Genomic DNA, 22,510 nt, shown 5'->3' with positions numbered 1-22,510 from the left:
TTGGAACCGGTCGCGGGCTCCGCCGCTCCCGTCACGTGGTGCCGCCGTTAGCTCGCGGTGCGGTCTCGTGCGCTCTCTCGCCGTTTCCCGCCGCAAACTCGCGCTGCTGTGCAAGTGGCGAGTCGCGTGCGCACGCGATGCGCTCGGCGCGCGATCCGTCCCTTCTCTGACTTGTCCAAGTGTCGTGTTTTCCGCTGAAGGAGGACTAGTGAAGAATGCAGCTTCTCACCTGCACAACTTTTTTGGGATTTCTCCTTGGAACAGGTACGTGCCATGAACGCGTTGTGTGTGTGTGTTGAGGGGCGCGCAGGCCCGTGTGCGTGTGTGAGGAACCAGGAACGTGTGTGTTTCTGAGGCAGCTCTTGTTGGGCCCTGCTGCTGTGTGCGGATACATAAAAGTGTTAACTTGAAGGACAAAGGAAACGGGTTGGACGCGATGTATTGGAGATAATTTTTGAACACGAACGAACGGCACGCACCTCAGCTATTTTTATTCTTCAGTTTCTTGCGTGTATCATCATGTATGTACATACACGCGACATCATGTATTACAGTGGACACGATCAACATGTTCCATCGCTCGCTGAATGTGGAAAGCAGGGAAAACATCTGTCACGGAGGAGAGCATCGAGCCGGAGGAAGCAGGCACTGTCATGGTAACGGCGGTGCGTACCGTGTGTGTTGGGCGTGTGTGGCGGGCTGCGAAAAATCACACCGCGGCGCGAAGTTCGCCTACGTTAAGAGCGCGTGCGTCGGCACGTGCCGCACACGCCCCGCGCGCCCGCAGCCGAAGGTGTTTCGCCTCGTTTTCCTACTTGTCGCGCGCTGGACGGAGCCGCTCCTCACACGGTGACATCATGTGTGTGGAAATCACGCGCAGAGAAGAAAACGATTCCTGCAAATGCGGCTCTGACACTTGGATGCAGTCCGAGGGTCCCGCGCACAATCTGTAACTAACTCTGTATAGAACTCAATATATAACTATGTATATAACTAACTGAATATAACTCAGTATAACTAACTATATAAGTAACTGTGTATAATTAATTATAGCTCAGTATATAACTAACTCTATGTAAGTAACTGTGTATAATTAATTATATAGCTCAGTATATAACTAAGTCTATATAAGAAGTAACTGTATCATATAATTAGTTTTATTATATATAGCTCAGTATATAACTCACTACATAACTGTCTATAACTCAGTATATAACTAAGTCTATATAAGAAGTAACTGTATCATATAATTAGTTTTATTATATATAGCTCAGTATATAACTCACTACATAACTGTCTATAACTCAGTATATAACTAACTGTCTGTATATAATACCTCCCTTATGAAAGCCAAATATTTCGCAGCGTTAGCAAAGTCTGTCTGTATGCAGCAATTTAAAAGGTGAAAAGAGCAGGAGGATCTTTACACTGAAGGCGACTTCTAATTAAATGATACGCTGCCCTTCATAAAGGAAAACAAATTACATATAATCATATTCATTATATATTGCTGAAGTGAAATGCAAAATTCACCTATTAATTCTCAGTTTATCCTTGAGGAAATGATTAGTTCCAGTCTCGGTATTTTATGATTTTATGACGACTCATGTCCCTGCTGACAGCACATGACTGGTGGTTGGATTTCTCTGTCACACTTTAAAACTCTCTCTGTCCTCACACAGCTTTTGTTCTTTATGGCTCACCTTTTTAAGAGAAAATGTAATTCAGTTTTTTCCCCCTCTCATTTTCACATTCGTTAAATAACCGGAGTATGGTAAAGCATTTGCTAATGAATAAACTACATTTTTTAATAATTGAAACAACAATAGTTGCCATCGAGAAAAGAATTTTTCTGAAAAACAATTCTATATCGGTGCGAAAAGTATACTTCAGTGTAAATGTTATTACTAGGTACTTGTTTTTAAATTAAACTAATGTGAAAATTAACAAAAAACACGAGCACAATGAATTATTTGTGAATGTTTTCTCTTTTGATATTTTCAGTATTTTTTTTTAAGGAAAAAAAGGTAATATTTAAATATTCTTTAAACAGCCAGTATTTACGTGTTGGTGAATGGTGAACATTGTCTGCATTTTGGTGGCCAGCAAGGACTTTGGATGTGTCACCTCTTCCTGGAAGCACTTCAGCATAACAGCTTTCACTGGAAGCTCAAAGATGCTTTGTCATTCAGAATGGCTCTCGTGAGGATTTTTTATTTTTTTTTTATTTTCAAGTCTCCAAATTACTGGTTTGATGGCGACAGCATCCAAAGTGCACTTAACTGTAGATTCAAATGTAGCATGCAACACACAAGGTGATGGATATGTTTAAAATGCACATTAATTTCTCTTATGCAGCCTGATTTGTTTTGCTTACAGCAATTCCCAGAGGTGTGTATAAGTAACTGATCGAGTGGAAAAGATCTACTTTGAAGCCCGAGGAGAAAAGAATGTGTGATTAGCGGTGCAAAAGAGCGGAGCAAATAAATGGTTCCTCTCGCTGAACTGTTTGCCAGGCATTGCCCTGCAGATCCAGTGCTACCAGTGTGAGGAGGTGAAGCACAATGACTGCTCCTCGCCCGAGTTCATCGTCAACTGCACGGTCAACGTGCAGGACATGTGCCAGAAGGAGGTGCTCGTGAAGGAGGATGGTAAGAGCTCCGCTTTCTGGGTTGTGCTCAAGGTCATGGTGTTGCTGGAGTGCAGATGCACATGGAAAAGAGAAGAGGTGCTTAGAAGGGGAAAAAAAAAAAAAAAAAAAGACATATACAAATGTATACTCTCTACCTCTGAGGTTGACGGACAGCCTGTCGTGTAGAGCATGCTGACCGAACGGCCGTATTACACCAGCGGACGGTACTGCGAGAGTAAGACGTGTGTTTGCATCGACGTTTCTCCGTGCCTTGGTGAAATGTGCTGTTGTTTACTCCAAGTTGTACCGTGCTTTGGAGAAAAGCATCTCTTAAAGAAACAAATGTAAATGTGGACGAGTGAGATGGATATGGCTTATTTTACATGTGTATCTAAGAATATCTTGCAACAGGAAGTTACTCATTCTGCCTATTTATCTGCTAAACATAGTGCTGATTGAAAACCGGCACTTTTAATAGGTTAAAAAAGCAGACTCTCTGTTTCTGTGTCGTCAGTGATGGTACTTGTTGTCATTTGCGCATTCGACACACATCCCGTGAGGCCTCAGGCCTTTTCAACCGCCAATTCCTTCTTGAAAATAAATGAACAATGTGAGTACTTTATAACACTGTTTTCAAGGTTCTGGCAGGATGTAAAATCTTCCCTTGTTAGTTCGCTTTCTGGAAATCCACACTCGGCTTTCTTCGCAAACTGCGACGGCACCAAGAGATCATCATCTGTACAGGAGTAACTACTTTTCTTGAGTGCTTAAATTCATGTTTAAACTACCTGGGTGAAATGCAGTGGATGGAAGTGCGTCTTAATTAGCTGAAATTGTCGATACGCTGAGAAACTTTAGGAGAGCTTTTCATTTACAGTATACAAGAAGAATAAAAATGGAAGTTTAGTTATTTCTGTAATGGTACCGTAATTTCCCTTGATTCAGTTGACCTCTCTCTATTAGAGTCTTTAGGGGAACACCTTACAGTATTTATTTAACTCAGAAATTGAATAATTTGGATGTATGAAAGCTGAATTAATTTTTTCCAGGTTTTGCCCTGTGAACCGGTTGTTTGAAGATCATCTACGGTTTTAATGAGTGCGCCATACAGCATGTACGGTGGAGAGACCACCGTCTTGATTTCATTTAATACTTTGTTGTTGAAATGCTGAGAAAATGTAGACCATATTTAAACTATGGTTTTGTGTAGGCTTTATCCACAAAACCATATTAAAGAAAAAAACACAAGAAGGGAGAAAATGTTTTTCACGCATGTTGTTCATGATAGCTAACTTCCCTGAATCGAGGATTAGCCATCCACAGTCAGCGGTTTACCGGAATTCTGCTTTTTAAAACGGAGATGTTGCTGCACAGTTACTTTGAATAATAATCATTCAGCATGATATGGCATAAAATCGGTAGACAGCCATACGTACTACTACAGCAAGTGGTAGGTAACAAACTAGGTTTGCTTGAGACTTTCATGTCTGCAGCGCTCTCTCTTTCTCTTAATGTAATGCATAAATTGTACTTTTGCTGAGATGTAGGTTGCTTTGGACTAAAGCGTCTGCTAAATGTAGATGTAAATGTAAAACGCACTGTGGTATGGAAAGAAACTATATGGTAAGTGATTGTTTTGAAATACTTCCTGTCGGCCGCAAAGGCTTGAATAAAAGCGAGAGTGCTGGATAAAGACGAGAAAATTTTAGTTAAAATGAGCCTAATATTTCAGACATTTTATTATTGCAGACATGACCAATTCGTGTGCTTGAAATTCATAAAGTATAGTTTTTTTTACCGTATCTCAGGTATGAGGTATTGAAATAGTTGTAAATTATTCTTTATGCAAACCTGGTCGATGTGCCTTGTGTGATGTCTTGTGTTAATGTGTAGCTTTATTTGGAAGCACTATGCATTCTTTATTTATTCATTATATTTTCTTTTCTCTTGCATCCCTGTATGGGTGTCCTTCTTTTGTAATATGTCACTGTGTTGGACAGAGGGGCTATGATGCAAAACAAATTTCCAGGAAACCTGACAATGAAGTTGAGCTGTATGGTATCGTGTTAACTGATATATTGAACTGCTGTTTGCTACAGTAGGATTTCATTGTGAGGGTGGAATGGTGATGCGGCAGGTAGCTCATAAACTCCGCGGTCTGATCTGATCCACGGATGTTCTTGCGTTTCTGTGGGTTTCCTCTGGGTGCTCTTGTTTTCTCCCCCAATTTAAAGACGTTTCAGATGAAGCGGTAACTCTAAATTGCCCTTAGTGTGCGCTTGTGTTTTTCCTCTCACGGCCTCTCATGCTGTCAGGGTTTATCGCACTTTGTGCCCTGTGCTCCCCGGGATTGGCTCCACACTGCCTCAAACTACCACTGGATGCAGCAGCTGCTGAAAATGCATGGATGGACTTTTTTTTTTTTCTGAACGATTCAAGGATTTAACCAAATGAAAACCTCTTTAAAGCATTTAAATAAATTTTAAAGCTGAATTCTGGTTAAGTTTACCACACTGCACACAGTGTCTTACAGTGATTTTGGAGTTTTTTAGCCTTGAATGATTCAAGCAAGAATGGCTCTTCAAATAAGTCAAATTTGCAAGGGTATGCTGAAGGGTTTTTTTTTTTTCTTTTTTTAGAGGGAAAGTAAGTGTATGTGAACAACATCATAAAAGTGACAATCTGCCATTTATTAACCACAGCCACATCATTTTTAATCACGACCTGTTGTTCAATACACGTGACGACTCAAACGCATAATTACCTTTAGTGTTAATGGTAAAAGTATTTATGTTCCGAGCCCCAAAAACTGACACGATTTATGCTCAAATATAATTAAATCCAATTGAAATTCTCACAAAATGTTTAATAGTTAACTGCGTATCTTGGTTTTCCTTTTCATTAATTACTCTGCAGTACTGTATGGTTTTTATTATTATTATAAATTAGTAGTAGTAGTAACAGGAGTAGTAGTATCTATGGCTGTCTACCTGCATTCATTCAGCTCTTTCTGATTTACAACATACGTCACATGTGGATGCTCAGAAAAACATACATACATACATACATCCCTTTAATGCTTAAAAAAAAAAACAAAGGACAACAGCAAAGACAAAAAGAAAGTATGTTAACCATGCAAATAAATTTGTATTCACTGAGCAAACGGACGGGGTGTTGCAGCCCTTAGGCTGTGCAATTCAGTGTGAGCTCAACCCCAGCGTGGTGTGAGTGCGGTTCCAGTGGGTTTCTTCCCGAAGATGTGTTTCACTGGTGGCTCTAAATTGCTGGTTGTGTGTGTGTGTGTGTGTGTGTGTGTGTGTGTGTGTTTCATTGCTCTGCTGTATAGATGTGTGAATTAATGTAGGGAGTTTACTGTAGTGTATCTAATACTGTAAAGGTGTCAGCTAAATACTAATTAATAATCACTGTAATTCACTCGAGAGAAGCATACGTTAAATAAATAAATGTAAATGTAAGTGTCTTGCACTGCTCAGTGGTCAAGAGGTGCACAAAATCCAAACTTGGTCCTTGGAAATGCAATCAAATGCCTTCTGAGTCAAAGTGGGGTATTAAATGAACCTCCTTGTAAAGTTGAATCCTTGTAACTCGGATTGTGCCTGTCTTGGGGATGACCGTATTCAACGGTCAAGGAGATCAAGATAAAGAAATGAAGACGCAGCAGAAAAATAAAATTTAAGACACAATAAGTCATGTTCCGGTAAATATTTTATGGCAAAACTCTGGAAATGGGTTTCAAACTATCCTGCAGTAACTCCTACGACTTAATCCTCTTCGTCCATTATATTGGTGCCTTTGGCTTGGTAGTCCATCAAAGTAGTCCATCCTTAATAGAATTTCCGGATTTTTTTTTTTTCTTTTTCTACGATGAAATTAATTGACTGATTACAATAAAACAGCTTACAACCATTCGCTATATTGAAAACATCAAACTGATCAGCTGGTGGCGTAGTGGTTAGAGCTACTGCCTTTCAATTCAAAGGTTGCAGGTTTAGTCCCCACCTCTGGCTGTAGTACCCTTAGGCAAGGTACTTACCCGAAATTGTTCCAGTAAAATTATCCAGCTGTCTAAATGGGTAAATACCTTCACACTGTAAGTTGCTTTGGAGAAAAGCGTCAGCTGAATAAATCAATGTAAGTGATCGCTTCATTCTTACCTGTGGACTCTGATTGTTCTTTCATGTTGGGCTGTATTTACACTGCCTGCTAAATACATGGACATTGATCATTCAAATAGTGTGTTCAGACATTTGTTTATAGCTGACTTTATTACATTACCTTACTTTTGGGAAGTCTAAGTATCTTTAAATACCGTATGAACATTTCCTTACCAATCATCGGTGCTCAGGAAGGAAGAAGGAAGCAGGTTTATATAGGTTATGAGGAGACCCTTGATAGACAGCTGTGATTGGCAGAATGGTTTGCCACTGATCTTTATCTTTGCTGTTGACCTTTTTAGGCATCTGTATGTTTTGATCCCGTCCAGCCTGTGTGAGCTCTTTACCCTTAATTAGGTCGAGAACAGCATCGAAATCCATGTGCCAGAGAACCAGGCCTCCAGAAACTCACTACCATCTCTACAGCTGGATTGAGCAGAACCCTCACACTGTCCCAAAACGATAACCATTTTTTCTCATGATGACTGATAAGGCTCAAAAATGATTTTTTGTACTTGAAACACGTATACCTATGAGGTGCAATATGTTAAATACACTATAAATACAGATACGTTTTCTCATTACCATTTGGATTTCTTTCCACCTAACATTGGTGCCGTGAGTCATCAACATGGACTTTCTACCTTGAGACTAGATATTTGGGGAGATGGTTCTCAAACATAGCAGACTATTGCTGGAGTCTCATTAAAGTTCCAGGACCCAGTTACAAACAAAAGAAAGAGGTTTTTTTTTTTTTTTTTTTTTTTAAATGTTTTTTAGGGTTTTTAAATTTTTTTATGTCTAAAATATTTTTATGACAGGCATTTTTCAATCATTTTTCATGTCCGGCATGTTTGAATTAATCAAAGGACATGTTTAGATGTCTTTGGCATTGGTAGATGATGTATTAAAGATGGTATTTTTTAGTAATTTTTTTTGATAAAAAAATAAAATTGTCATACTTGAAGAAAATGGTATGTGATAAACACTTTAGGGTTCGTTTTTGAATTCAGGGTATGTGATTGAGTGAAAAGTAACTGTTTTTGTTTAAAAAGTATGAATTAGTTGATCAGTGATTAAAGTTGATCAGGGGTAAAGCACTTCTGAGTGCAGACAGGCCTACGCAGGATTGCAGACCACGTATGAGATGGGTTTGATCTGTTCTGTGAGGAGCCTAAAGGTACAAAGGTGTAAAAGTAGTAGCATGGCGGGGCTGTCTGCATCAGAAAGGAGCACGGTATCATTAGCGACTTAACAGGTTAATAGAGTTCCAGAGCTGCGGTGACAGTGTAAATCCAACAGACATTCATTCTATGGCTGTTGAACAAGGAGCGGAGGAGGAGATGGCGTGTGCCTGGGATACCATAAATAAACAGCCGAGGAGTTTTAAATGTCTCGCTGTATATCTGAAGGTAGAGTACTGTGCAAGTCTTAGGAACTTGGATGTTTCACAAAAATATTTGTTTTTGACGGTTATTTAATGTCTTCTGCTTTAGTGTCAATGGGAAAGAGCATATTCTAGATTTCCAAGCATTCCTTTTGCCAAAGGCTACAGTATTACAGTAAGGGTTTTGTGTGTCGTCAAAGAAAGAAAGTACACACACACACACACACACACACACACACACACACACACACACACACACAGTCTGAAACCGCTTATCCCCAGCAGGGTCGCGGGGAGCCGGAGCCTAACCCGGCAACACTGGGCGCAAGGCTGGAGGGGGAGGGGACACACCCAGGACGGGATGCCAGTCCATCGCAAGGCACCCCAAACGGGACTCGACCCCCAGACCCGCCAGAGAGCGGGACCCGGGCAAACCCGCCGCGACCCTGCTCGGGACAAGCGGTTGTTGACGATGGATGGTTACTAAGCTTTGTAGGAAGTTTATTAATTAAGAGCATCAGTTTTGGAAGCATTCTCACTTTACAGCTTTTTTCCCCCAAGTGCCTAAAACTTTTGCACAGTACTGTAAATATGTGTGGGTGAGTGTGTGTGTGTGTGTGTTTTTTTATATATATATATATATATATATATATATATATATATATATATATATATATATATATATATATATATATATAGGGGGGTGCGGTGGTGCGGTGGGTTGGACTGCAGTCCTGCTCTCCGGTGGGTCTGGGGTTCGAGTCCCGCTTGGGGTGCCTTGCGATGGACTGGCGTCCCGTCCTGGGTGTGTCCCCTCCCCCTCCGGCCTTACGCCCTGTGTTGCCGGGTTAGGCTCCGGTTCCCCGTGACCCCGTATGGGACAAGCGGTTCTGAAAATGTGTGTGTGTGTGTGTGTGTGTGTATATATATATATATACACACACACACATATACACACTGTATATACACACACATTTTGTGGCAACTATGATGTAGGAAATTGTTTCCAATGAAAATTCATTTGGAATTTGAACAACTGGAAACATTTGAATATAGTTTGTATGCTCAGGTCCCTTGTAATGGGACCCGGTAACAGTTTATAAAAATATATAACCTTTTTTAATACAATGGGCTTATGATCCAGTACAATGGAACATTTCTCATGATGTGGGTCATTTTACTTCCACAATGGGTCAAAAAAAGAGCTGATATAAAAAGGCCGGCGTCCTTTGCTCTGTGTCATTTCAGCAGGTTTTTAAAGGGACCGCATCAGTAGCCGAGGGCCTTTGAGGTCCTCCTCATGCACGTGTACAAAGCACTTTTATGAGGGCAACAATCACAAAAAGTGTGGACCCTGAAAAATAATTAATGAAAGAGTACCAGTTGGACATATTTTGTTTTTTTTTTTTTTTTTCTCCCAACCTGTAGCTTTTAGAGAAAACAAATCACTGTGTGGGCAGCTTTTAGGCTGTTGTACAAACTGTCATAAGGACAGTGCAATAAAAACAAAGTTAAGAACACTAAAAGGGTGCTCTTTACAAACAGCTCAGGAGATTTTCTCTCTGTGCTTCTGGGTGTGTGTGGGTTTTTCTTTTTTTTTTTTCTTTTGAGTGTGTTTGTAACACTGCTGTTGAGTTCAACAACAACTTTGCTGAAAGAAGTTAAAATGATTGTTTTCTTCAAAACACAATACGATATAAAAAAGGTAATCAATGATAAGAGACTTTGAAAAGGCGCCGAGTGTTTTCCTCCGTTCTTAGTACAGTACAGGGTTTCCCTGAAGGAGAAGAGCGGAGCTCCGTACTCCAAGTGCAGCTCCTTAAGCCGAGGCTAAAGTGTCGTAACAACGTGGACCACCGTGACCCTGCCTTGGCCAATTTCTTACTAATAAAACATGAATGAAAATATATTTTATGCTATACTGGAAATAATTTTTGTTAAAATACATAAATATTTAGTATTATACCTATATTTATGTTGATATTCCTGCATACATAAAATTTCCTTTCATTTTTGTATTTTAGTTAATTTTAGGTGACGTATTTGATATAACAGGAAGCAGTTGTTTTTCCATAAGAAATAATGTTTCTTTGATTTCCTCCCAACTGGAATGTGGAACAGGGTGATTTCACAGAATGAATGAACCCCATTAACTAAGGGATGGCTGTACATTTGGAATAGCGTGTTTTATACAGCGCTTTAGTTTATTAGCCGTTCCATCAATCGGTCCATTTTCAGGTCTGGAGCCTGTGAAGCACGGCTACAAGGCAGGGTGCTTTCCTGCACTTTCTAAACATATCTCCATTCCTAAGATATGGGAGAGCATTAAAATGCCAGGCGTAAATCCACACGAATAAAACGTAAACTCCACACGGACGAAGGCGGATCGAGCACAGAGCCAAAGAGCCACGTGCACCTCCGCGTGCATTACTGAACTCCACTCGCCAGCACAGATATTAGCAGCTTTTAAAAATAAAAAGAATATAAAGTTAAACCCAGGCTCGAGTTGCCTTGTTGTAAGTCGTTAAAACTACAATTTCAAAAAGTGGAGCAGCACTTAGACACATGAGATGCACTTTAACTTCGCTCAGTGTGTTTTTCACCCCAGGTTGGCTTCTGTTTCATTTCACGGCAGTTATGCCCTATTTCGCACTCAACTAAAGCAAGAAGCTAAACTTGCTGTGATTAATCAAATCCCATAGACATCATCACAGATTGGCTTTTTTCTCGTTTCAGTAAATCCCGTGAGCACATTATGCCTTAACGTCACTGAACTGAATCAAAGTATGGAAGACAGAAGATTAATCGATATGCTTTTCAGTAATTTGCTTCTCTTCTCTTTAGCTGCCTTAACTAACCAGGCATGTCACACTCCACTTTGAGAAAACACAGCCTTATTACATTTTTGAATATTTAGAATAACGCTGTAAAGAAGCTTCACTGTAAAAATGTTTGTGCATCGTGGCAACAAGAAACCTAAGCAGTAGAAGTACGGCTTGTACCCTATATACCTTAAGGTCTTGTGGGTAGCAAGTGTATCGGTTAGAGCTGATGCCTTACGGTTCAAAGATCTGCTCTTGAACCGTATTCCTGCTGTAGTACACTTGATCACAATACTTTATTTGTTCCAGTAAATATTACTCAGTTGTATAGATGGATCAATTATTATATTTATTGAGCTGATGCTTTTCTCCATCTTACAGCATTAAACTACCTACAGTTATGTACCCTGGTTATACAGCTGAATGATTGTCAACTTGATCAACGGTAGTACAGCAGGAGTTGGGATTTGAACCTGTGACCATCCTCCCCCCCAATGAGTAAGAAATCTTTGCACAAAAAAACTAATTTTGTAAGTAATTTTCCAGAAAAACATCAACTGCATAAATGTAATAAATCTGAAACAAATATTGAAGCTTAGGTGAAGGTTGAACTGTATTTATTCATCTTATGTTAAATTTTAAAACCGTATTACTCATGTGAATTAAAAATGAATTTGATGTTATAGCTTAAATTATTCCATTTACGTCGGTTCTCAAAATGGTTCGGAGCCGTTTGTACCCGCACTGAAAATGCCTCTATTTCTCTACATCCAACAAAATTCCGTTACAACGACTTCCCCGTAGGCCAGCTTCGTTCGAAATCACATATGCCCACGTAGTTTATTATGTTTACTGTAAGGACATATAATCAACATGCAGCGATCCTATTGTTACGCCCACACCATCAAGCCAAGCAACCGCACCCTCCACAAATCAGACGGGCCAGGTATAAAAGGAAGGACGTCAACTCACCGGGGTGTGGAACCATACAGAGCCCACCCTCTTGGCTTGCGATTCAGCGCACCTTCTTCTTCCACTTCTACACCCCTTGTTCCTTGTCCCTCGTCTCGGATTTACTGGCTTTTGACCTCCTGCTCGTCCGCTCAGTTTTGATTTTTGCCTCACCCTCAAAGACATATGCGGCTTGGAAGACACACGCCTGCTCACGACCTCGTGTCCGTTCCCGTATCCCCTCCCGAAATAAACGAACCTGCATTTGGGTCCGAACCTTACCTCCTGTCTCCCCTCAGTGTTCTTGACGCCTATACTGTATTGTACAAAAGGCCTTTATCATTTTTTCTCTCATTTCACACTTTATTCATGTTAATACAAATAATAAAATAACAAATACAGTAAAATATAATTGCTGCCCACACACGCACACAGAGAACATGCAAACTCTGTGCAGACTGAGCGGATTTGAAGTTGGACCCGGGCAACAGCTTTGGCCGATGTGCCGGCGTGTCGCTGCAAACAGCTTCTGTTGATGTCAAGTTTCCCAACTAAGTTTTCTCAAGTTTTTAACATTTCTAGCTCTTTGAAAACTCTTTTATACCCTTTAAAGAATGAATCTGTATCCTCTTGACATTTCAAAATGCGCAACACTATAATTCCCTTTTACCGCGATAGACTTTCGCTCATTTCCCAACTGCTGAGGGTTTTTTTTTTTTTTTTTTTTCACTGCTACATCATTCACAAGTGCAAGAAGCCAGGTAGAATCATTTCAGCTGTTACAATGTGGCAGCCAACTGTAATGATGTACTTGTAGCACTCTTTGCAGTTTGTCTGAGCAGGAACTTCCAGTATTCAGGTCGTAACAGTGAAACGGTTGGAAAGTGCCCGCGCACATCTTAGTGATGCTTGCAATGCCATGGAGAAGCGACGAAGGATTTGGGGAATTTACATGTACATTTTAATCCGCTGCAGTGTGAGTTAATCAGGCCTTGGTTAGACGTGTATTGTGCCGCACGCTATACTGCACTTGTCTGTTTCATATTTGGTTACAGGGCTCTGTGTCAGACAGTTGTAGTACACAGGAGGAAGGGATGTAGCCTGAATTGCTCCACTTACAATATATTGCTCCGTAAATAGGCACATAATTGTAACTATTGTTAATGTACAAACATGACATGAAGCTGCCCTGAACAAAACATCTGCTAAATAAAGTGTAGTAATAAATTGCTCCGTCATCATTGTCCTGAATTCAGACAAGAGTCAGTATCTCTGGAAGTTATTTGCTCTGATTTTTTTTTTTTTCCCCCTTTTGCTAAGTCGGAGTGACAACTACATTGATTACATCGCGATTTTAAAAAGGGTGAAATAGGTCATTCACAATGAGTGTTGGGGTTACATTCATAACCATTTGTTAGAATGTTGTGTGGAACAATTATAATGATCATATTATTAGCACTGCTACGAGAAACATTGCGAATTATGTTTTTAGCTGCACTTTGAGTATTAAACAAATATACTAAATATATTTAGGCTACAGCCCCTGCATTTAATATTACAAATTTATGCAACACAGATATATCACAAATGCGTTTTTCCACTAAAATATGAACTGCAAAGATCAGACATTAAATTAGTTTAAATGTCCTCTCGTCCTTTGAGTAATGGGTAGATTAAAATTAGATGTGTAGTGGATGAAGGGGCAGGCTAAAGTGTATCGTAGGGATTTTATGCTGTGATTGATTCAGAACTCTTATTTCATATGAGTTGCATTTACAGCAGACATGGAGTCTTTTCTCAGATGAGGAAAAAATGTTAGAAAAATGTCGTGGAGATGGGGGGGGGGGGGAAAAAGGCAGTAAGGAATCGTCACTTTATGCGTTCCTTACATGTGGCAAAAACCAAACATTACATTTCACAGGGTCTGGGGATGTTTTGCTGCTGCAGGACTTGGGCTCCTTGCTATTATTGAAGGAGCTCTTTTCAGTATGAGGAAGCTCTAAAGGAGAATATTGGGTCATCGGTCTGTGAGTTGAAGCCGGAGCACAGTTGCAGTCATTGCAGCTAAAGGTGGCACAACCGGTGATTGACTGTAAATGGTCAAATAAATTTTCACACGTCCGGTTACACGTTTCATTATTTTCCACGCCAAGGAGATGACATAAAAACAACGCTGGTGTCACGTTTTGTCTCTCGGGCTAAATTCATATACTGCGAGAACTGTCAAATAGACGTGATCAAATTTTATGTTAATAGAAGGGGAACAAATTCTTTTTCCACAGCGCTGTGTGTTTATGCTTCGGTTTACACCCTAGTTAGCTGATGTTACCATTCACTCCGTGTTCTAGTCCGCTGCTGTCTCTGTTGTTTGGCTCACACACTTATTCAGTTGACACACACTTATTCCGTTGACACTTGCTTTTTGTTTGGTGCCGTCATTTGTCATCACCGATGCTCAGTTTGCTCCTTTGTTCATTGCCCACCCCCTCTAATTTTGTCATGCTCATCACCGGTGCTGGCACTGGCACTACTTGTGATTCAGCGTGTCCATTAATCTATGGCTCCTTCTTTGATTCGCACCCTTGTTCATTGGTAATGATGCTCCTTGCTTTCCACCCTTATTCTGCATGTGTCTTTGCATCCTTATTTCAGCTATTACGTTGTCTATATTCATTGTGACTTCGGTTCGTGCCGCGGATCTCGCCGGTGTGGTTAGTTGGTTCACGGCATTTGCCTCGTGCCGCTGCTACACGGCCCATGTCATTGATGGGCTCCCTTGTTCACGCGCCTTGTCGTCATTCAGTGCGGCTATTAGCCATTGTGTGACTCACACCGGCACCACCGACACTGCCATGTTCTCCACGCTGTCGTTCCATCCGTAACGCGTCCTTTTCTTTGCGATTCTCTCGTCTTTGACGTCAAGCATCCGTACAGCTAATTTCTCTGCGCTACTTTTTAACACACAGTCTAACGTCTCAGTCGTGGTCATCGTGTCCCTGCCTTTTCACTTTCTTGGGAGCTTTAGTTTACTCTACTGTACATGTCTAATTTTTTTTTGTCTAATTAGCCACTCAAGGGACTTAATAAATTAGTGTAAATTACTGACCGTACAAGTTACCGTACTAGATACAGGAATCAGTTGAAGCAATAGATTTTTTTGTAAATCAACTCCCAGGGTTGAGGTTTCCTTGTCTCCCCATGATTCTTCCGTCATATAGACGGTAACTATTTGCCTTGTGTTGTTTCTAGGTGCCGATTACACTACGAGCTCTGCTTTGCTGCTTGGGACTACTAAACCCCTTACTGTAACGCTTCTACTTTCTCCATATCCACACCAAGCATTAAAGCTGCTGATGATCTACAGTACCATTCAAACACTGTAGTTACAGCTTACTCTCCTAAAGCTGGTCCCCAGTGAATGTGGGGCCAGTACTGTTGATGGTTTCAAAACTTCTTCAAGTCTCTTCTAAATCCGTTTTAGCTCTCGTTGTAAACCAAATCATTACCACCTACATTTACATTTACTTTCATTCATTTAGCAGACACTTTTCTCCAAAGCAACGAACATCTCATCTCGCCTCTGTTATCGAAAGTATTGTAAAGCAAAATACCAGGGTGGAGCAGGAGACGGGCGTGCAAAGTTTGGACCCGTCTGCTTAGCCTCGTGTCACTGTGACCTTTTGTAGCGCAAGCAGGAGGAAAGCGACTCACTGGAATAAGTTGAAAAATGGATCCGTCAGCCTTTTATCCACATCACCGTGTTCGCTGAGGTGTCATGGTGGTCCAGAGCCTATCCCAGATGCACAGGGTATGAGGCTGGGTGAACCTTGGATAGGATGCCAGTCCATGACACAGTACTCACTCACTCACTCACGGGGAGAACATGCAGGCTGAGCACACACTAAACGGGATTCAAAGTCACATCCAGTAGCATGGTTTAGGAGCTGCGAGGCCACAGTGCTGCCTGGAGTGTTATTCAGTAAAACAAGTGTTTAAAAAAGAAAAAAAAAGCATGAGAGAACTGCTTCCTACTTTCCTAAAGATCATCTTTACTTACAGGTTTACAGAACGGGATGTTTTTTTTTTTTTGCTTAGTTTCCATTTTTCATGTAATGTGTCCCAACACCATTTGCTCACTATTTTAGTGGAGTTTTTAAGAGGGAATGCTTCAGTAACTGGTGTACATTAATTTGAAGCAAGTTTGTTACGTTAAATTATTGAGAGTCACCCATGTGAGGGAGCGTATCGTTTCAGCGTTTCACCTCGTGTCTGTGTCCGCAGGGATTCACTACCGCAAGTCGTGCGCCTCGTCGGGGGCCTGCCTCATCGCTTCCTCGGGCTACCAGCAGTTCTGCACCGGGAAGCTGCATTCAGTTTGCATCAGCTGCTGCAACACACCGCTCTGCAATGGGCCGCGGCAGAAGAAGCGTCCGGTCCCATCGACGGCCCCCGCAGCCCGGCCGTGTGTCTCCTTCCGGCTCTTCGAACGCCTCCTTTTTTTACTCCTCCTTCTCTTGCTAACGTAGAGAATACGCCTTCTGAGACTCTGTTTCAGTACTGCTTTTTCTACATGCTCTGATCTCCAAAAAAAGGAGCCTTAGCATTCTGTGGTTCATTTTTGAAGTTGGATTTAATTAGTAGTTTGCTTCGCGCTCTTGTGGGTTCTCCTCTTCATCCGCATTTCTCACGCCAACCTTAACGCGCCTATCGTTTGAGCAGTTTAGTGCTACGTGAGCCTGTAGGGCCACACTGTATGACATTAAATCACAGCAGGTACACGGGCCAACGCTGGGTCGCCTGCTCTCGATCGCCGTAGCGTAGAGGCCCCGGAGACATCCACCAGGCGTTCGCTTCCTGCTGTGTTTGGGTGAGAAAGCACTGTGACAGTCACAGGATAGTAAATGCACAGTTCGAATGATAAAGCAAACCACATGCATCAGTCAACATTTACATTTTTTAATTATAGAAATACCTGCAAGGCACTGATCTGCATTTATTTATGAGGTCATTTAGACATACACAATAAAAATATTGCTTAAAAAGTAAAAAATATTTCATTTGCATCTCGTTACGTTACATCCTTTTATATATCTTAATATGGTTCGAGTGTAAACTCTGTATTAGTATATGAAAATCAAATTACCGATATTTTTAGTATTCTCTTAAACTGCTTTCTTGTTATGCTTCTCTTGTTCCAAGAGAACTGCCTAGAAGCAGTTCACTTTGTTGTAACCATAAATTTACATTTTGAACACAGAAGGGGTTCCTTGCAGAAATACTTTTATTGCAGGAAGAGACAGATTTTTCAGATTTCCAGGTATGAGCTCTTAATAACACCTGTATTTCACCAAGGACACTGGAAAATATACATTTCTGTGTTTACCAAATTTTTGCAGAAACTCCTTTGAAAGCCTTTCCGAAGTAACATTGCCAGTATTCACAATTTATTTGTCATACTGTTATGGTGTTAATTTGGTGTTTTAGCTCCATGGTAAACAACAACCTGAGGAACCAGGAGCTGGACTATTTACAGTTACTTCAACTTTTCTGCAGCAGGTATGCTTTCTAACAGTGAGTTAAGCAATTGGAATTGTTAATAATAACCATACTTATTATTCAACTATTATTATTATTTAATACAGCTGGTAGCGTAATGGTTACAGCTGCTACTTTTGGACCTAAAGGTCATACGTTTGAATCTCATCTCCAACTGTAGTACCTTGACCAAGATACTTACCCTAAATTGCTCCAGTAAAATGACCCAGCTGCATAAATGGGTAAATAATTGAAAGTATCTTAACATTGCAAGTTGCTTCGGAGAGAAGGATCAGATAAATGAATAGATGTAAATTTTAATTTGACTGTGTCTCAAGTAATGTGAAATGCCCTCTTGGTGGTTTTTCTTTTTTTTTTAAGTAACAGGTTTTTCGTTCTTTTTTGTTCTGTTTAGGCAATTGCAGTTTAGTAACTTCAGAACAACACATGGTGGGGGGGACTTGATGTATGCTATGGATACATACTTGACACACTTGACCCTCTGCAGCCTGCTGGTTGAGTGTGGAGCTCAGCTCTGGAACTTCGGAAATTATGAGTGGATGGATTCAGTGAGCTGAGTCAAGGGGGGCTTTGAAACATGGGACAGAGTGTTGGGTTCGCTGCTGGTTTCGGCAGGTTGGCCTTGGTGCAGCGAGCGGAGCATGAGGGGCCGCGTGGAGAGGGCAGAACCAGCATCAGGCTTCCGGACATGTCTCTTGTTGATGTGCTCTATGGTGAGCCTACAGCGCAGCACCTGGACAAACACCTGGCGGAACTGCTGGGAGGACAGGTTGTAGAGGAAGGGGTTTAGCACAGAGCTGAGGTAGAAGAAGGTGTCAGCGATTGGATGGAGGATCACGTAGCTCTTCAAGTAAGACATGTCCCAGTCTCTCTTGGTCTTGGCTGCTGTCATGATGCGGCGGATCTGGTTCGGCATCCAGCATGCAGCGAGACAACAGACAATCAACACTGATTGACAAAGAAGAGGGATGGAGGAGGGGTGAGCGAGGAATTGCAGAGAAAAAGGGAAAAGGGAACATGAATAATTTCAATTTTTAATGCGTTAATTTTTTGAGAAATTTTCAAATCAGTCTTCAGCTTTCAGTTTGTGAAGTACGGCTGGGAAAAAAAAAAGATTTATTTGCTGTACTGTTCTGTTTTTTTGGTGATATGTTTTCAGTGCTATGAGTTGTGCAGCCTATTTCAAGTAAAGCAGTTATTGCTTTGTGACGTTCTGCATTTACAGAAATGTATTGATGTAAGTTTTTCTACCATATACACAATTGTTAAATTGTTTAATCCAGGCAGATGTGAGGTGAAGAAGTTAAAGAAAATGAGTTTGTTTAATGAAATGTTTTGCTTACTTTGCATCTGTTATTTAACATTCACTATATACTTGTTTTGCTGAATTTCCATATTGAAATTTAAATAAAATCTGTTCCCTTTACATTTAAAATTTCTACATTAAGCAGTCAACCTGTCATATGACAAATGTAATTGGAGGACACTTTAACCACGTATTTAGTCATTTTGGATTAATCATTGAGTACAACAGACTCTGCTTTAAAAATATGGGATGACGAATTTATAAGTGCCAGTCAAGTGTCAAATTTTTGAGATGTCATCTTTTTATGGTGAGTACAGCGATGCAGAACTTTGACAATCTTTCAGAAAAAAAGAACAATGTAATAGATATTGTCAGTTTACTTTTTCTTGCCATATCTAATAATTTTTCCACAGAGTACAAAATAATCCATCACTATAAATCATTAAAATATCAATATAATATTACATTAAATTCCTCCTAATACAGAGCAAGACAATATGAAGGTCAGATTCACACTGAGTGAGATGGTCATCTTAAAAGTGACTTCTTAAGCATTTGTAGGGTGACAACGAAGGACAGTATATTTGTTGTGTTGTGATTTGGTCAAGCATTAAATTACATTGACCTCTGTAGGCTTTTTTTTTCTTTCACGGTTTACAATAAACATTCTCTACGTGTAGCTTATATCCAGTCATTGAAACCGATGCTGAGAAATGAAATTATAATTTAACAGTCTTTGTTACTTCAGGGTGTATTGTTATTTATATGCTCCAGTGTAACTGTAATTATAATTTTACTTACACATACCCCTTGCACAGCCAATAAGTATTTACTTGTTATGTACCTTATGACTTTTTACATCACTTATTTAACCTAAACATTAATACTAAATTCTATTAAAATCCATTTATGCAGTGGCTAAAATATATTCAGCTTTTTTTTAATTTTGCATTTTGTTTGCTTCCGTCATTAAATCCAAATTGATTTATTGTGTTGTTCGCCACTGATCAATATACTCAAATGCAGTAGAAGCGGCCTTAGCTGCAGCTTCAAGATGTGAGTCCTAGTATTTACATCTGGACATTGCAAGCTCTGCCAATTCATCTTTGTAATATTGTTCAAGCTCCATAAGGCTGAATGGAAGCTGTTGATGAACAGCAATTTTCATATTATACATTCCATGATGCAAGGCAATAAAATATGAAAAATACCAAAAGGAGTGAATACTCTTTATAGTTAATGTTTTAAGTATTAGTGAAAGTAAATTTCAGAAAATTGTTTTTTTCTGCTCCTTTTGCTGTGCTCCCTTTTCCAGTTCTCCTTAATGCTTCCTAGTTCAGTCATGTACCATTGCTCCAGCTCTTTGCGTTTTAAGGCAGTTAATCTGTAAAATTATCCAAATAATAAAACAAAAAAAAGATTGACTACCTTTTATTTTATTATTTACAGCTTTAGGAGTAAATAGCCAATATGTACATTTGATTCTGAAACACCATGTTATAAATTTGCTGAACTCAGATCTGAACAAGGTCAAAGCAGCTTAGGCCCCGATAGTGGCCATTCAGCAAGATTCCCGTGACTCTGTGGAAATGAGTGAACATCCTAAATGCAACAAACCTTCTCAAGGACCAGAGCTGAACAGCTGTGGCGCAAAAGATATTGTTTTAATTTCTGTGTCCTTATTGAAGTGAGATCTTTCTCAAGAGCCAACGGTCTGCATCAAGAGCAGCAGCCTTGTGGCTTCCACACAAGCTATCTGATAGCATCACACATAAGTAGGGGAGGTGCTCTAAAAAGCAACAGTTTCCCTTGTAAGAAACAGAAAAGTGCTTAAATGTAACTAAAATCCCACATGAGAAGAAAACACTGTGAACTGCGTCTTAAAAGTGACAAAATGCTGCAGTGGTGAACAGAAACACAAATCTAGAACAAGCATGCATGCAAGGTTATGTCATAGTTATGAGCCATAAAAGCTAAAACACACGGCATGTTTAAATTTGCAGTGTTCATTTTCACAACTCTAATTGTTAGATTGACTACAAAAGCAAAAATCTTATTGACCCTGATGGAATTTGCCGAAATAAATAATAAATGAATTCATTTACAGCGTAATTATATTCTTCAAATCTTAGAAGACAGTTTTGTAATAAAAACAGAAACAATTTTGTATGCTAATATGATAACTTTAATTTTGTGATTTTTCTTCACAAAGAAGAATTTAGTTCACATCTATAGTCTTGTGCTTTGCCTGATCATGCCTGATTTTTGTTGGTACTGCTCAATGCAGGATTTGCATCAACTGTTTCTTCATTTCCTCTTTCTGCAAAAGTAGCTCAAGTTTCAAACTGTGAAACACTTCCAACCACAACAATTTTCGTCCTCTACTACGTTTAATTATGTTCTGTAGCTCATGTTACAACCCGTGAAACAGGCACAACCACAAGAGGTTGTAAAAGTCAATACATAATATTGACACCTTGGGTCTTAGCCTGGCTTCATACCACATGCAGAATTAGACGCAATATATTTCTAAATGCCACACTTACATTCTGAAGGATGGCCTCGTCCCATTTTGAATTTTAATATATTTAAAAAAGGACCCACAAGTAACCTGGTTATATTTATGTGTATGTTTTCGTTTATTCCTTTAACAATTTTCTGTAAAGCAATGTTCAGCACAGATTAAGTGCATTACAGCAAATTTCTGTTAAATTCACCAAATTAATAGTAATTGTACATTAAAATTTGAAGAAATATCTTGCTCCCTGTTGTTTACTTCTTTTCACTTAGAAAATCAACAAAACGTAATTTGACCAGGGTTATCCAGACTTTTGCACATGACTCTAGTAGGTCCAATAACATGGTTTTTACCAGTGCACATCACACGAGTAGCTGCCTGTAGAATTGAGTGTGTTAGGGACTTGAAACGTGATCATCACAGATGATGAAATGTAAATTCATGGCGCTATTAGGAGAGAAGTGGATCTGATAGAGAGGCAATTTGTGATCCTTCTGGAATGCTGAGAGAGATCAGTTCTGAGAGAGAGTGGCAGAGCTCATGCCATGACACTGGAACCAAATTCAAGGACTTAGAGACTTTTGATTTTGATCCTCTCACAAAACAGACCAAGAAGTGGAGGAGGTAAAGGAGATGGCACTCTTGCTGGTATATGGGGAATGGTCAGGTCTGGTAGGTACCTTGTAGGCTGTAACCAGGGTCTTGAGCTTGATACTGGCAGCCACAGGAACTCAATAACAAGAAGCGAGGAGGAGAGATACATGAGAACACTTTGGCAAGTTGAACTTCTGCCACAAGAGGGTTGATGACAGAGTCCAAAAATCCAGACGAAAACACCAGACAGAAGGGAGTTGCAATAGTCCAAATGGAATATTGCCATGGCCTGGACCAGGAGCTGTGTGGAGTGTGTTGTGAGGTATAGACAAATTCACATGATATCTGGAGTATCAGGCTATGGATTCAATGTCCTGGGATAAGCACAGACTCAAGTTGATCATTACTCTATAGCTCTTGACCAATAAAACAGATGATATGTGCAGACTGCCCAGCATGATAGGGAAAAAAATGTGGATAGACGAGCTGGGACATGAAGGATCTCAGTCTGAGATCAATTTGGTGGTCAGTCATCCAAGATGATGAGATGTCAGAAAGTCTAGCTGCAA

At 40.1% G+C, this 22,510-nt stretch overlaps 2 protein-coding genes across 7 annotated transcripts in view; one reads left to right on the top strand and one right to left on the bottom strand.

Moving 5' to 3' along the window:
- LOC108922299 (ly6/PLAUR domain-containing protein 1-like) lies at positions 1-18,180 on the top strand. 6 transcript variants are annotated; one of them, XR_001965121.2, is made up of 6 exons: positions 1-264; positions 555-665; positions 2,517-2,651; positions 16,249-17,284; positions 17,452-17,523; positions 17,918-18,180. XR_001965121.2 is itself a non-coding variant. In XM_029251293.1 (4 exons), exons 1-4 carry the CDS (start codon positions 216-218, stop codon positions 16,491-16,493), a joined length of 531 nt encoding a protein of 176 aa, XP_029107126.1. In that variant the 5' UTR covers positions 1-215; the 3' UTR covers positions 16,494-17,645. The 6 variants fall into 6 exon arrangements, 3 of the variants coding, with proteins under 3 accessions (XP_029107126.1, XP_018587864.1, XP_029107133.1); XR_001965119.2 differs by having other exon boundaries at positions 16,249-17,523; XR_003797630.1 differs by lacking the exon at positions 17,918-18,180 and having other exon boundaries at positions 16,249-16,834; positions 17,225-17,645.
- The window catches only part of LOC108922298 (G-protein coupled receptor 39-like), a 19,005-nt gene continuing 14,266 nt past the window's right edge, over positions 17,772-22,510 (bottom strand). The window contains exon 2 of the mRNA XM_018732347.1: positions 17,772-18,471. Within this exon, the coding sequence (XP_018587863.1) occupies positions 18,053-18,471 (419 nt within the window). The 3' untranslated portion in view covers positions 17,772-18,052. The remainder of the gene's footprint in view (positions 18,472-22,510) is intronic.

This window comes from Scleropages formosus, chromosome 1 (genome assembly GCF_900964775.1).
Source record: "Scleropages formosus chromosome 1, fSclFor1.1, whole genome shotgun sequence".
In the NCBI taxonomy this organism is placed as follows: Eukaryota; Metazoa; Chordata; class Actinopteri; order Osteoglossiformes; family Osteoglossidae; genus Scleropages; species Scleropages formosus.
This window is presented reverse-complemented; position numbering and strand designations above follow the sequence as displayed.